At 34.1% G+C, this 17214-nt stretch overlaps 1 protein-coding gene across 2 annotated transcripts in view; it reads left to right on the top strand.

The window, feature by feature from the left end:
- The window catches only part of LONP2 (lon peptidase 2, peroxisomal), a 117226-nt gene that overhangs the window by 27675 nt on the left and 72337 nt on the right, over window positions 1–17214 (top strand). The window contains exons 4-7 of one of the 2 annotated variants that reach the window (XM_079117630.1): window positions 784–906; window positions 3603–3766; window positions 4585–4679; window positions 14263–14521. In XM_079117630.1, the coding sequence (XP_078973756.1) occupies window positions 784–906; window positions 3603–3766; window positions 4585–4679; window positions 14263–14521 (641 nt within the window). Of the gene's footprint in view, window positions 1–783; window positions 907–2012; window positions 2037–3602; window positions 3767–4584; window positions 4680–14262; window positions 14522–17214 lie in introns of those variants that run through there. The other variant, XM_079117631.1, reaches the window with a different exon arrangement.

The raw sequence follows: 17214 nt of genomic DNA, 5'->3' as shown, positions 1-17214 counted from the left end.
TTTTCGAGGCTATTGTGAATGGGGTAGTTTTCCTAATTTCTCTTTCTGAAGATTCATCACTTATGTATAAAAATGCATTGGATTTATGAGCATTGATCTTGTAACCTGCTACTTTACTAAATTCACTTATGAGTTCTAAGAGTTTTCTGGTGGAATTTGAACCTGGAATTTTTTGAGATCCAAAATGTAGACACATTCTGGCCTTAAGAGAATAATTCCCGGAAAGAGTTGACCTTGAACATGGTTCTTGTTCTTGGAACATATGGCTCCATTTTAAAATGAAAAACCAAGATTTTTTTGTTTGTGTCTTTTTTTAGGATTCTTATATTCATGTCAAACAACCTTGCTGATTAATATAGTTAATTTTTCTGTGTTAGTCATGGTAGAGCTTTAATTACTGATAGGAATAGGGAGGGGATTTTTTGTTTTTGTTTTTGATGGGGCAAACATACCTTGGAGGTGGGCTAGGCAGGTCCTATCACACAGCCCCTTAGATGCAGAGGAGAAAGAGGAGGCTACTGCTAGAAGATGGTTGTGATAACCTATGAGCTCAGAGGTGCAGGCTTGGGCTTGGGATCGAGGCCAGAGACTATACTGGCCATGCAGCTGACCCCAAGGAGACCCTGCCAGGTCCCTAATGTCACCCTGATAGAACCATAAGAGCAACAGTACCAAGTAGAGTCCGTTTTGTTTTGTTTTGATTTTTGCTCAGCTACTTAAGTCATGACTGTGTTTGGAGCACGTGTTTTAGAGAGATGTTATTAAATGACTCCCATTTTCTAGATTTTAGATGCTGTTAGTCTGGAAGAGCGGTTCAAGATGACCATACCACTGCTTGTCAGGCAAATTGAAGGTCTGAAATTGCTTCAGAAAACCAGAAAACCCAAGCAAGATGATGATAAGCGGGTAAATATGTCTTTTATTCTATTTATTTTGGATTATGTGGTGTGAAATTTAATTTTTTTCTTTTTCGAAAAAGAAAAACTTGAAAGCCAGGTGCGCATCGATAGTCTCTGAGACAAGGAAGATCCCTTGAGTTCAGGAGTTGGAGGAAGACCCTGTCTCAAGATAAAAAGGGTGCGTGGTAGGACTGGGGATGTAGCTCAGTGGTAGAGTGCTTACTTAGTGTGCACACCTGGGGAGAAGAAAGAACAATGAAGAAAAAAGATCCTTGTCTGTGATACAGATTTTGCTGTGTTTCCCTCTAGTCCTTTTATGTGCTTATTTTTTTAGTTGTAGATGGACACAATACCTTTATTTATTTTTATGTGGTGCTGATATTGGAACCCAGTGCCTCACGTATGCTCTATCACTGAACTACAGCCCAGCCCCCTGAATTTTATTTTTTAAGCTTGTAATCATTTTCTTGTTTTTTTTGTTTTTGTTTTAATACTTATGCAAAGGGACAATTTACTGAGCCATTGGCCTTTTTGTCAAACATTTTGTGTTATTTCCGTGGTTTTCCATATTTTAGAAGTTAGCAAATACATACGATGAGTGTCTTTTGAGTGTAACATTTTCTTATTACAAGTAGTATTAAGAACATAATACAAAAGTGTTTACTAAAAGAACTGTATGTTGTGCTATAATTTTGCTGACTTGTTTTAATTTATAAAAGTTTTAATTTTCATTTAGTCAAACTTTTTGTTGTCTTCTCTGCTGAGTCCTTTATCCTCTAGTAGCTTTATAAATCCAGTCCTTTTCATTTTCCTTTAGTGAATTTTTTAAAAAGCACTTAACTCTTTAACTCATGTTAGTAATTTTGCCCTCTTAATAAGGTGAAGACAGCAGTTGTATTTTCCTCAAATAACTTTTTATTTGGCTCAACACTACTTATTAAATATTCCTTTATTTTACATTATCATGTATTGGTTACATTTACATATATAGTGGGGTCTTACTCGAAGTCTACCTTGAGCTATGGAGTTTACTATTTTTATGTCTGGGCAGAGTTAAGATCAGGAAGATATATTTGATGTGGACCAAATGTGAAAATGGCAGTTCTCTGAAGGCAGTTGGAGATCCAGAACTCTGACGTAAGTGAGAGGTTAGAATAATGTTAGAGGTTTGATGGTCACCAGCACTGAAGTGTTCCTTCATCAAAGAGAATACACTGTAGAGAAGCACAGATGTGAAGGACTCCCACTGTGGGACTAGAGAAGTGGTAGTAAAGTCAGCTGAGGATAGGAGGGGTGTTTAGTATTTCAGGACACCATGCTGCTCAAAGTGGATGTCAGAAATCTGAATTAGTTCTGGCTTAAGAGCAGATCAGTGACTCACTTATTCATTTTGTACAGAAAGTCAAACCCATGTAATACTCTGCAATGTGTACTGATTTGTATCAGTAAAGGTTCTTACTGTTTAAAAGGCACTTAAAAAGAAAGTTGTTCAGAAGTGTTCCAGAAAATGATCACATATGTGATAGTTATTTTAAACTGTAGGATTCAGAGGATAATATTTATAATTAGCCTATACCATTGCCGTTTCATATCTTTAAGAGTTGAAAAGTGCTATTTTCTAAGGGGAAATTGCATTAATAAGTGCTTTTGTCTCAACAATGAAATCACTAATGTACTTTCAAAAAAATCTCACTTTAAGAAATTCATTTGTAGTTTTTATATAATTTAAAATATTTTATTAACAAAAATATTAATCTTACCTGCTAATGACTTATGTGAGAATAAAAGTATATATTTAATATTTATGTTTTTATAAAATTGCATTTTATTTACTGCTAAATGTTTTAAACTTTTTATATTGAATGTTTTAAATAGATAATTTCACAGACTAAAATTTTAATTCTGGAGACTTTTAAATTAAATACCAGTATATCATTTTGCTCCAGTAAAGGTTGGAGTCGATTCATAATATTAATGAGTTGAGAATTTCAAAGAAAACAGAAGGTACTTTTTAAAATATGGTAGAGAAATTATAAGGAGAACATAAATAATGACCATTTGACTTGGCATGGGACACGATTATTGGATTTGAAAGCACAGTTTCAGCACCATGGGACAGAAAGCCAAAGGCTTACTGATGACCTGTAATTGATGAAAAGGGGGATGTGGTAGATATAGCCACTTGTTGGAGACAGAGAACATCACAGGAAAGAAAGTATACAGTGTGATGGTTAACTGGAAGGGGCCCATGGTGAGCTAAATTATTTTGAAAGGAGGAAAATTTTTCTGTGTTGAAGACAGTGGTAATAGAACCAGGGTGGAAAAGTTGAAGATGCTAGAGTCGGATTTTATAATGTAGGATGAAAATTGGAATTTATTCAGCCACCAAATGGTAAGTAGTAATGTACATGAAGAAAATAGTAACTGCAGTAGTAGCTCAAGGAAAGGTGATTCATAGGTGTTTAATTATTTCTAGTTGGCAGTTCCAAAAGAATCATATCTACTTTATGTTGGCTTACCTTTTAACTTCTGCTGCATCTGCCTTTTAAAAGCTGCCTTTTAATTGTTCAGAAATTTAGTTCCTTAAGATATAGACTGTGGCCATAAAAGTGTTTATTCAGCATCAATCCTATACTTACCTTTAGCTGTGTACTTCCTTTCTAAATTATTTTGACATACAGTTTTCTTCTACTGTTTACTTAGGTTATAGCAATACGCCCTATTAGAAGGCTTACACATATCCCAGGTACTTTAGAAGATGAAGATGAGGATGAAGATAATGATGATATTGTCATGCTAGAGAAAAAAATACGAACATCCAGTATGCCAGAGCAGGCCCATAAAGTCTGTGTCAAAGAGATAAAAAGGTAAATTAATTCACCAGTATTTTCATTTTGTTTATTATATTAAAAGTAACAATTCTGTGGAAACTTGATTCTGCTGCTTTGGATCACAAACTGAAAGTTGAATCATTTGTTCTGTCGTCTCTGATCTTTCTTTTTCTTGTGCTTAATCTACTCATAGACCACCCTATTCATTTTGTCTTTCCATTGCCAACTTTTATTTTTCATGACTTTCCTAATTCTTGGCTTATACCTTTGATCTTTGGAAGACTTTCCCCCTCTTTTGTCATTCCTCAGCAGAAGGTAGTTCTTAAAACAGTCTTAATACTCCTCAATTAACACCACTTCCATTAATATTTTTATCATACTGAGAAATGATAGGCCTCTTTCACCTGTGGTCTGGCTTTCAGACATTGTAACTATTGTAGCTGCCTTTTCATGGTTGTCTGAAAGAAAGGACCATACTTCTTTGTTTAGATACAGTGTTTATTCAGTTATGATTGTGTTCTTATGTGTCACTGTTTCTTCTTTAGATGGTAATCTCCAGAGGTCAGAAACTGTCAGTTTCCCTTTAGCAACACAAAATACAGGGAAACATTGATGGCAAAATAGGTTACATGGTTGTTTATATTTTATGGATAACCTCAGAGTTAAATAGGACACTGTTTTTTTCTTTTATATTACAAAACAAAATTTATATTAACCAGATATTTAAAAACTTTTTTAGACTTGTTTAAATATTCATGGTATATCTCACCTAGGAAGGGAGACATGCTTGATTTTTCTGTTATGAGATTAGTTTATATTCTTGAATATGTTTGCTATGTATTCTTTTCCCACAGACTCAAAAAAATGCCTCAGTCAATGCCAGAATATGCTCTGACTAGAAATTACTTGGAACTTATGGTGGAACTTCCTTGGAACAAAAGTACAACTGGTGAGCCAATAAAATAACACCTTATTTACATTCTAATTGTCACTCAGTTTTTGTAAATTCTCACTTCAAATGTTGCCCATTGGCTCTTTTACTATTAAATCGGTTATTTTTTATTTTTGAAACCATTTTATTGAGGTACGATTGGCATGTACAAGCTGGTGATTATGTCTTGATGTATTTTAGGATAAGAGTAAGCCAAGAAATCATCACCATCATCAAAGCCATCCTTCCTAAAGTTTCCTCCTGCTCATTATGTTATTATTATTGTTTTTTGTTTCTGAGTATATGTGGTGGTAGTGGTGTTAAAATCATGTAACATAAGATCCACCTTCTTAGCAAATTTTAAGACTACAAAAGAATATTGTTAGCTATATACCCTAAGCTGTACAGCATATCTGCAGAACCTATTTTGTCTTGTTGAGATTTGCTGCCCTTTAACCATCACTTCACCATTCCCCTGACTCCAGTTCCTGGCATTTATTGCTACTACTCTCAGCTTCTATGAGTTTGATTGTTTTAAATTCCACATGTAAGTGAAATTATACAGTATTTGTCTTTCTGTGTCTGGCTTATTTCATTTATCATGATGCTTTGTAGGTTTATCCATGATGTCAAAAGTGACAGAATTTCCTTATATTTTAAGGTTGTATAATACTACATTGTATGTATATACCACATTTTTTTTTTTTTTTTAATTCATGAATCTTTCAGTAGATGTGTAGGTGATTTCCACATCTTGGCTATTGTGAACGATCACATTGCTGTGAATATGAGAGTGTAGATTTCTCTTCCAGATTCTGTTTTCAATTCCTTTGGATATATGCCCAGAAGTAGGATTTCTAGATCATATGTTAGTTCTATTTTTAATTTTGAGGAACCTCTATACTGTTTTTATAATGACTGTACTAATTTACATTCATACTAACAATACAGGATTCCCTTTTTTCCATATTTTTGTCACCACTTATTAGAATTTTTTATAGTTTGTTTTTTAATAGCCATTCTAATAAACATGAGGGGATATCTTGTGGGTTTTTTTTTTTGTTGTTTGTTTGTTTGTTTGTTTTGGTGCTGGGGATCAAACTCAAGGCCTTGCACATTTAACCAAGTGCTCTCCCACTGAGCTACTTCCCTAGACCTTGGTGGTTTTGGTTTTCATTCCCCTGATGATAAGTGATGTTGAGCACCTTTTCATTTATCTCTTTGGCATCTGTATGTCTTCTTTAGAGAAAGATCTATTCAGGTCCTTTGCCCATTTTCACTCAGGCTGTTTGTTTTTTGCTGTTGATTTGTGTGACTTCATTATATATTTTGGATATTTACCTCTTATCAGATAAATGGTTTGCAAATATTTTCTTCCATTCTGTGTATAGCCTTTTCATTTCATTGATTGTTTTCTTTGTTTAAAGAAGGTTTTTAGTTTGATGTAATTTCACTCATTTATTTTTGTTCTTGTTGCCTTATTTTTGATGTCACATCCCAAAACACTGCCAAGACCAATATCAAGGAACTTTATCCATGTTTTCTTCTTGGAGTTTTATGATTTCAGGTCTTATGTTTAAGTCTTTCATCCATTTTGAGTTGATTTTTGTGAGTGGTGTAATATAAGGAAGGATCTAATTTCATTGTTCTGCCTGTGCTATCCAGTTTGCCCAACAGCATTTATTTGAAGAGGGTATCCTTGCTTTATTGTGCATTCTTGGTGCCTTTGTTGAAAATCAGTTGATCGAATGTGTAGGTTTATTTCTGGACTATTGTCTTCTGATCTGTATGTCTGTTTTATGCCAGAACCATGTTTTTTTATTACTATAGATTGTAATATAACTTCACATCCAGATGGTATGATACCTCTAGCTTTGTTCTCCTTGCTCAAGGTTGCTTTGGCCATTGGGGTCTTTTGTAATTATGTGTGAATTTTAGGATTTTTTTTACTTTTGTGAAAAATGGCATTAGAATTTGGATAGGGATTATCAAAAGAACTTGTAGATTCCCTTGGGAAATATGGGCATTTTATTAGTATTCTTTTGATCTATAAACATGGGCTTATCTTTCCATCTACTTACGTTAATTTCTTTCACTTTGTAGTTCTAAAATGAATTTTGTCAAATGCATTTTCTGCATTTATTGAGATCATCATATGATTTTTATCCTTTATTCTGTTAACTTGGTATATCACATTTATTGATTTGAGTTTGTTGAATAGTTCTTAGAGGGTCGTTGGTAAATCTCATGTGATCATGGTATATGATTCTTAATATGCTGTTGTGTTTGATATGCCTATATTTTGCTGAAATTGTTTGTATCTATGTTTAGCAGGGATATTGGCCTGTAATCTTCTTTTCTTATAGTGTCTTTGGTTTAGAGTTAGGGGAAATTTTGGCCTCATAAAATGTGTTTGGAATATTCTCTTCCCTTCAGTGTTTTGAAAGAATTTGAGGATTTATGCTAATTGTTCCTTAAATGTTTGGCAAAATTCACCAAAAACATTTGGTCCTGTGCTTTTCTTCTTTGGGAGGATTTTGATTACCAGTTCTATCTCTATATTTGGATTTTCTGTTTCTTGATTCAGTTTTGGTAGGTTGTGTGTTTCTAGGAAAGAATTCTATGAATTAATTCTAGGTTATTCAGTTTGCTGATGTATCGTTGCCCATAGTAGTCTTTTATGATTATTTGTATTTCTGTAGTATCAATTCTAATGTCTACTCTTTCATTTATAGTTTTACTTAATTGAACCTTCTTTTTTCTTAACTAGTTAAAAGTTTGTCAATTTTATTGATCTTTAAAAAAATTCAGCTCTTTTATTGATCTTTTATATTGTCTTTCTGCTATTTCATTTGTATCTACTCTAAGTTTCCTTCCTTAAAGTTAGGTTGTTTATCTGAGATCTTTCTTTTTCATTAAAGTAAGCATTTATTTCTGTAAACTTTTCTCTTAGAACTGCTCTTTCTCTATCCCATAACTTGTTATGTTGTTTGTTTTTATTTGTCACAAATTTTTTTAAATTTCTCCTTTTATTTCTTCTTTCACCTCTTGGTTGTTTAGGAGTATTGGGTGGTTGCCAAAAATCTTTATTCCATTGGAGGGATAAAGGCTGGAACCTTTTATTCTTCCGTCTTGCTAATGTTAGTTTTTGATGATTTACATCTAATAATTTATATTAGAGTCTGAACTTGCATCTGTAGGTCTTAGGATCAAATAGAAACGAGGGTGCTACATGAAAGTACCTTTTTCTGATTTTGGAAAAAGTAGGACTTTTCTATAATTGATGAAATATGTATTTCTCAACACCAACAGAAAATACATTTTTACATCTATGTACTATTTATCAGGAACATAGGTAAACTAACACTTTGAGGTGTTTGACAGTAAGTGCCAAACCTATACCATGAACAGTAAATCTTTTCTTTATGTTCTCCAAAAGAAATAATTATCTCTAAAGGCAGGATAACAAGAGCAGTTTTTTACCATTTTGAAGTTTGTTTTTATTCTTACCAGAAACTATTTAAAGAGTTTAAATTCTTTCTATCCTTCAGTAGATTTTTCTCTGTGTCAAGAACATTTGGTACTAGTTTTTCTGTTTTTGCCTTGTATTTTCTCTCTTATTTTGCGGGGTGGGAGTAACGGGGATTGAACTTAGGAGCACTCGACCACTGAGCCACATCTCCAGCCCTTTTCTGTGTTTTAGAGACAGGGTGTCACTGAGTTGCTAGTATCTTGCTATTACTGAAGCTGGGTTTGAACTTGTGGTCCTCCTGCCTCAGTCTCCCCAGCCGCTGGGATTACATGCATGTCCCACCACGCTGGCGTATTTTCTCTTTGTAATTTTGAGGTTCATTTTATTTGCAACTGTTTCTATTATTAAGTTTACTTACAAGATTTATAGTATTCAACAGTGGATTGATTGCCCAAACTACTGTTGATATAACATAAAACTGTATGGTTGAGTTTTAAAATTCAAATAGCTACATTGTCCTGGCTAATAAAATTTCTTCATTTAAAAAAACGCTGGAGCTGGGCACAGTGGCACATGCCTTTGGCTCTGGTGGCTGAGGCAGAAGAATGGTAAATTCAAAGCCAGCCTTGATAACTTAGGGAGGCCCTGTCTCTAAATAAAATACAAAATAGTACAGGGGATGTGGCTCAGTGGTCAAGTGACCCTGAGTGCAATCCCAGGTAACCCCCCCCCCCATGAAAATAAAAGTGTGGCGGGGAGGGAATGTGGCTCAGTAGTTAAGCACTCTGGGTTCACCTACTACCTAAAAAAAAAAAAAAAAAAAAAAAAAAAAACTGGATATTTTAAAAATGTTAGTTCTAAAAACATATTTATGCCTCTTATAAAATGCATGTACCAAATTTCAAGATGTTGAATTTTTAATATTTAAATACTTGTTAGCTGGGAATGGGGGCAAATGCCTGTAATTTCAACCACTTGTCTGAGGCAGGAAGATCACAAGTTTGAGGCCATGCTGGGCAACTTAGTGAAACACTGTTTCAAAGTGAAAAATGAAAAGGGCTGGATGTGTGGCTCAGTGATAGAGGGCCCCTGGATTCAGTTCAGTCCCCAGTACTGAAAACAAACAGAAAGGAAATGAAACAAAAACTTGCTGGATAGAGAGGGAGAGAAGAAAAAAGGAGAAAAAGAGAAAGAAAAAAGAGGGTCAGAGAATTTGCCTATTAACCTACAGAAGACCATCCTTGCTGGCATTGAGAATATTTATTAATCTATTTACTCTCAAAGAGGGCCTAGAATGAAGTGTATTTATGCAAAATAAACTATTTTAGGGTTAAATTTCGTGTTACAAATAGCCCTTTTTAGTTTTTCTAGCTAGAATCATTTAACCTGTTTAGTAATGGGCATGGCTAGGTTATTAAAATGATATTGGCCTTATCATCCCTCTGTTTTGATAAACTTTTGATTTTTTCCCTCTTAGAGACATTTCCTGTTTGGGGAGCAAGTACAATCCAAATTGTGCTATTTTACTTAATGAATACTTGATAAATTTTTACTCATCCCATCTCCTAGATTTTAAAGGTTTTCTTTCTTTTCGAATGTTTTTGTATAATAGTAAAAGACTCATTCGCATTGTATTCTCTCCTTAATTCTGGGAATCTATAAATTTTCACTAGATAAAATCAGCTTACACTACTTAAGTGTAGAAGCAATCATTTGGAAGCAGTACTAGACCCTTTTTCTTTAGTTTCCAGCTTTATTGAGGTGTAATCAACATGCAGTAAACTGCACATATGTAAGGAGTACAGTTTGATGAGTTTTAACATACAAAAATAATCACCATAATGAACATATCCATCACCTTCAAAAGTTTTCTCATGCTCCTTTGCTATCACTTCTTTTTCCCTCCCTTCCTTTCTTCCTTGTCTCCCAGTCCCCAACCATTATAGACCAATTCATATTTTCTAAAATTTCATGTAAGTACATATTTTATAAAATTTCATATGTACCTTTTTCTGGTTTCTAATTATATTTTGATTTCCAACCATTTTGCTACATTTATCAGCAATTTCTTTCTTTTTACTACTGGAGTCATGTTGTATGACTACACTGTAGTTTGTTGATCCATTCACCTTTGGATGAACATTTGGGTTGTTTCCAGTTTTTTGGCCATTAAAAATATGGCCACTAGGAATTATCATACTAAATTTATTTCTTAAATTATTTAATGTTTATATGTCACAACAAAATAATGCCTTCTAAGAGGATGGAGGGAATCTTGAAACTCTAAAGATGCCATGCATGTCAGCATTAGAAATATTTAGCACCCACATACATGTCATGAAAATACTTCTTATTCTTTGACATCTTAATGAAGAACTGAAGACAGGTAAATTGTGGTATAAAAGGAGTTGAGTTGAGCTTCTAAACCATTATTACATAGAATTATGTCCAAATTACTGTTGTGAATATGGTTATAAAACCATGAAAATGGGCTAGGGATGTAGCTCAGTGGTAAAGCACTTGTGTGTCATGTGTGAAGCTTGGGTTCAATTCTCATAACCACTAAAAAAATAAATAACCAATCAACCATGAAAATATCATTTATAATTCTTGAAATAGAAATTTACCTAAGTCACAATTTGGAATATTTTTTTAAAATTTATTTTTATTGTAAACAAATGGGATACATGTTGTTTCAGTTTGTACATGGAGTAACAGCATATCATTTGCATATTCATATATTTACATAGAGTAATGATGTTTGATTCATTCCGTTATTTTTTTCCTTCCCCTCCACTCCTCCCACCTCTCTTTTCCCTCTATACAGTCCCTCCTTCCTCCATTCTTGTCCCCCTCCCACGCCCCATTAAGTGTCATCATCCACTTATTAGTGAGATCATTCCTCTTTTGGATTTTTGAGATTGGCTTATCTCACTTAGCATGATATTCTCCAATTTCATCCATTTGCCTGCAAGTGCCATAATTTTATTATTCTTTATAGCTGAGTAATATTCCATTGTATATATATATACCACAGTTTCTTTATCCATTCATCAATTGAAGGGCATCTAGGTTGGTTCCATAGTCTGGCTATTGTGAATTGAGCCTCTATGAACATTGATGTGGCTGTATCTCTGTAGTGTGCTGATTTTAAGTCCTTTGAGTATAGGCCGAGGAGTGGGATAGCTGGGTCAAATGGTGGGTCCATTCCAAGTTTTCTAAGAAATCTCCACACTGCTTTCCAGAGTGGCTGCACTAATTTGCAGTCCCACCAGCAATGTATGAGTGTACCTTTTTCCCCACATCCTCTCCAATACCTATTGTTGCTTGTATTCTTGATAATTGCCATTCTAATTGGGGTGAGATGGAATCTTAGTGTAGTTTTGATTTGCATTTCTCTTATTACTAAAGATGTTGAACATTTTTTCATATATCTGTTGATTGCTTGTACATCTTCTTCTGTGAAGTGTCTGTTCATTTCCTTAGCCCATTTGTTGATTGGGTTATTTGTATTCTTGGACAATTTGGAATATTAAAAGTAGAAAAGAAAGCAAAGAAGAAAGATTTGGAGGAAATTAGTTTGCCATTCTTCTCAGCCTAAATAAGAGGAGCCAGTACATGCCATTTAAATTTTCCAGCTATAAATAGAGAAATTTATCTTCAAGTGAAGTTTTACTTTTTTATGTACAACCAGAAGTGCTATTATAAAACAGGAATGATTCTGAATAATTAAAAAGAATAATCAGAAAAAATATATCCTCCTTAGAAAAGATAGAAAATAATTTCTATAGCATGGAAATTATCTTTCCTTAAAAGACTGAAAGAACTTTTAAACTTGTCACTTCTTGGCATATTTCTTGGAAAAAAATTCTTCAAAGTATTTTCAGTCTTTTTAAAATTACCTGGCTGGGTATAATGTCATGTGCCTGTAGTCCCTGCTCCTTGGGAGGCTGAGGCATTAGTATTGCTTGAGACCAGGAGTTTGAGACCAACTTGGGCAGCATAACATGTTAGACCCTGTTTCAGGGGGGAAAAAGGCAGTTATCTAAAATTACCAAGAATTCATTCCTAGCTTACTAAATGTGTTAATTAGGAATGGAATAACAAGTACCTTTTTAGGTACAAAGCGGTATTTTGTTGCAAAGTTCTCTCCTTGGACATGGTGATGTAATAAACATAACAATACTGAATTATTTTTGCAAAACTAAAATTCAGTGTGACTTAGATTATTCTTTTAATAAATTTGATTATCAGTTTAATATTTAGAGCTGTACAAGATAGGATTGGTCTGAAGTGTTGTGTACTATAGTAGGTTTTAGTGTTATGGTTAGCATTATGAAACAATTGGGATACTTTCACTTACTCATGTATTAGTTGTGCTCTGAAGCCAGAAAAAGGGGAAGAAATTTTATTTTTCCCTTTCCAAATCATCCACCTATATTCTGACTACAATGAGTAGAATAACTAAATTATATATACTATTGCATAGGTAGGTTTTTATGGACTATCATGGGAACCAAGCTACCATTTAAGACCATTTTTTTTTCCATTAGGAAAAGTATACAGTAAATCCAAACAGCTGATTGAAAGAGTGGGTTTGTATGTTTTTTTTCTCCACTCTTCTTCTTTCATTGCCAATATGAATATGTAGCTGTGTAATAATATGCATTAACAGCCACCCAGCTGGTAAATTTATTTTGGCTTCCATGGCCTGGTGTTTAATTTATGAGTAAAACATTATGTGCTAAAAGCACATTAGTACACCTGATGAAAACTTTGCTCTGGAAACAAAACCTAATTCAAATGCTTCTCATGATACTATAATGAATACAAGTTTTCTGGATGGCAATTAGGGGATTCTTTATAATGATTTTTTTTAAACCTAGCACTTCCATTTATAGAAGATTAGCTAAAGGAAATAATTAGAGATACATGTGGAGATTAGTTATAAGAATGCAGTGTTTTCTTTATGACCAAGGATTTGTAAATAACCTAGATGCTCAGCATAGAGAATCAGTTAAATGAATATGGATAATTAAATAATGCAATACTAAATATCATAACATTAAAAAAAATGTGACTCTGAAAGTTGCTCTAGAAGAGTAAATGAAAAAAATTATAGAAAGCCCTTTACATTCCCATTTTATAAAAATAGTCATGTAAGTATACATTTACACATCCTAGAATATCAACATATCAAATTGAAGGTAGTGATGATCTTTTGGGGATATGAGATTATGGGTTACCATTTTCTTCTTTTTTATTGATTTCTTCAGATTTTCTGGGATGAACACATTATCACTACAATGGAAAAAACACCTTTTTAAAAGGGACAAATACCAATACAAATAGAGTATGTACAAATTATGTCTGCATAAAAATAATGTGTATCTAGAAAATCATTCCAAATGAAATGAACATAGCAGTTTTTTTAATTTGTTCTTTTAAGATATACATGACAATAGAGTATATTTTAACATATTATACATACATGGAGTATAACTTATTCTAATTAGGATTTCATTCTTGTGGTTGTACATGATGTGAAGTTTCACTGGTCATGTATTCATACATGAACAAAGGAAAGTTATGTCTGATTCAATCTACTGTTTTTCCTAGTCCCATTGCCCCTCCTTCCCTTTATTCCCCTTTATCTAATCCCGTGAACTTCTTTTCTCCACCCCCACACACCTTATTGTGTGTTAGCATCCACATATCAGAACATTTGGTCTTTGGTTTTTTGAGACTGGCTTATTTCACTTAGCACGATAGTCTCTGGTTCCATCCAGTTACTGGCAAATGCCATATTTCATTTTTTTTATGGCTGAGTAATATTCACTGTGTATATATACCACATTTTCTTTATCCATTCATCTGTTGAAGGGCACCAAGGTTGGTTCCATAGCTTAGCTATTGTGAATCGAGCTGCTATAAACATTGATGTGTCTGTGTCACCGTAGTAAGTGCCCACTACCTCTGGAGACACCAAATCTTAAGCAGAAAAAAACAAACCAAGTGTAGGATCCAAGTCTGTTCTTGACACATCTTTTTTTCAAAAAAACTATTTTTGCTCTTGCCAAGCTTGAAAGGAGTTCAATCTCAAATGATTTCTGTTGGGTTGTTTGACAGACCGCCTGGACATTCGGGCAGCCCGAATTCTTCTGGATAATGACCACTATGCCATGGAAAAATTGAAGAAAAGAGTTCTGGAATACTTGGCTGTCAGGCAGCTGAAAAACAACCTGAAGGGTCCTATTCTGTGCTTTGTTGGCCCTCCTGGAGTTGGTAAAACAAGTGTGGGAAGATCAGTGGCCAAGACTCTAGGTCGAGAGTTCCACAGGATTGCACTTGGAGGAGTATGTGACCAGTCTGACATTCGAGGACACAGGTAAAATGCATCTCCCAGCCTGATCTCTGGTTTTGCTTCTCATCTTGTTGACTAGAGGCTCTAAAACACTGAGGCACAATATTATTTCTTTTTCTTCAGGGACTATTTGTGGTATCTTGATAGAAAGGACATTTACAAGACTTATGTCCTAGCCTAGAGCCTCTCATCATAATGGAATGCCCAAATTAACCTTGATATTTGTATGATAGTGGATAGCTAGTCTGTGCCTCAGCCTTCTGAAATCTCATTTGAATGCAGTTGTAAACTACTTTATGATTGGGTATTGTAACATCTATGCATTCATTTTGTACTAGTAGCACTCCATAAATAATCGCCTTTAAGTGTTTAGAGTTTAGAAAAATAACTGCAATAGTTAGGGCAGGTATGAAGAGGAGAAATTTTGGATAGCAAATTTGTTTTGCTTGAAGTTTAAGCTTCCTTTATGAAAACTGATTTATATTATGAATATCAGTAATAGACAAAGATTAGCATAACTATTAAGGCTTTTCCTTGTATGTGTGTATTTATGTATATCTTAAAAGTAAAACATTAAAAATGTAGAAACCATGAACTGCTTATACTTTTATTTGGGGGGTGGTACTGGGATTGAAATTCAGGGGCACTCAACCACTGAACCACATCCCCAGCCCTATTTTGTATTTTATTTAGAGACAGGTTGTCACTTAGTTGCTTAGTGTCTCTCTAAATTGCTGAGGCTGGCTTTGAACTTGAGATCCTCTTGTCTCAGCCTCCTGAACCACTAGTTAAAGGTGTGTGCCCCATGCCCAGCTAATATGATAATATCTTTAACATCTTATTTTCCAACTCCCTCTTCACAGGTTATCTCTGACCTTAGGTGGGGATGGGAAACTATTTAAAAAACTTTTCTGTGAGAAATGTTATTTTTACATTCCTTTATTTGTCCACTTACAATTGAGCATCACAGAAGAATCAATCCAAGATTTTAATAAATAAACAGTGTGGTGGCACATCAGAGCAGAGAATTGATTTGGGTCATGCTTTCTGGAAACATCAAAAGGTATTTTTGTTGCCTAGCCTTTCTTATTCTTGCATATGCCACTAGAGGCTGTAGTTAGCAACAAAATTGGCATCTCTTGGACCAAAGCTGGATCCAGGACCAAAATCTGATTTTAGCTATAGAGCTTTTAGGAGGTGTTCCTGGTTTAAGTGACTTGATTTAAACCTTACATTGTTTTAGTTTATTTTTTTTTCTTATCTTAGCATAGTTTTATATAGGCATTTGATGATATTTAGAGTATGAGTTTGTGGAATTAATGTTATGAGGAGTTGGTGTCATGAGCATTGTCCTTGTTTCTTTCTACAATGGTATTGATTATTCTGTGGGGTTTGCAAAAGCACTTACTCAGTACCTGGCACACAGTAAGCATCGCTAAAAATTAGCCTCATTATTATTTTAATTCTAAATTCACAGGGAACAGGTCTGGATTTATATGGTTTGATATGACTTTTGATAAACTTTAAGCTGATTTTTAAGTTGCATTCTAAAATATTTATTCTATTTGCAGTATTATTATTTATGTGACAGAATTGTGAAAAAATGTGTTTATTTGTCTATTACCTGGTGGTAGAGAGTATATACTATCATGGGTCTCATCTTCTTAAGAATAAATATTATTGAATTTAACAGATCTCTTTTTAAACTCTTTACTTTTAGTGTGTTCATTTTATAAGTGAGTAGATTGTGTGTGTGATATATTAAGAAAACTCACTCTAAAGAAAATAAGAATTTACTTTTTAAAAAGGAAAAATGTTCCTTTTGTAAAAGGAACTTGTGTTATGATCACCAGTGACTAAAATATTTGTAAATATAAACTTTTTAGAAATGTGTGACTTGCATAGAGAGCGTGATTGTTGCCAAATCATTCATTGACTCTGATTTTAGATTAACCTTCTTGGAAACAATTCCTTAACCATCCCTGTCCAGATGTTTCATTAAACACTATACAGCCTACCCTTGGGGATTATCATCCACCTCTCTGCTAAATTATTAAAGCCTGGTAAAGATTTTATTTGAAACCTGTTTGAAGGCACATGGAGAGTAATATGTGGTTGTTGAGGAATGCAGAGGTTGAGGGCAGAGTATGGTGCTCATTTCAGAGTTATGAATTGAAGGTGACTAGGAGCAGGGGAGAAAGAACAATGGAGGATTATAGCACAGCCATGGGTGGCTTCTGTGGGAACATGTAGTTCCATGTGACAGTTGAGGCATTTCAGAAACACCCAGGTCTTGGCATTTGAGTACTAGTCACATGCTCACAATTAGAGTTCATGAAAAGTTTTGTTTTTCCTTAGCCTCTGAGTAGGCACCACTGTTCTGCAGTCTTAAAATAGCCAAGGAGAAACAGAGCTGCTTTATGTTATCTTCCTTGCTTATTCTCTTGATTTTATCACTCACTGTCCTTATTTTCCCATGCATGAAACTCTAGCCATTTGCTAGAAGTACCTGTTTATGTGAAGGAAGGTGCTAGTAGTTTGGGAATGGATGTTAAAAGCAATGGAAGATCTATATTTTTAGAGTGAAGTGATAATAAGGTGGAAGAGAAGAAAAAGAAAGGCTTCATTTACATTTAGATCTTAAACTGGGAAAATAATAATGACCCAACTAAACATTGACCCAGTGTTTTTCTTTGTATTATTCTGAGTAACTTAAA

This window comes from Sciurus vulgaris (genome assembly GCF_902686455.1).
Source record: "Sciurus vulgaris genome assembly, chromosome: 17".
NCBI lineage: Eukaryota > Metazoa > Chordata > Mammalia > Rodentia > Sciuridae > Sciurus > Sciurus vulgaris.
This window is presented reverse-complemented; position numbering and strand designations above follow the sequence as displayed.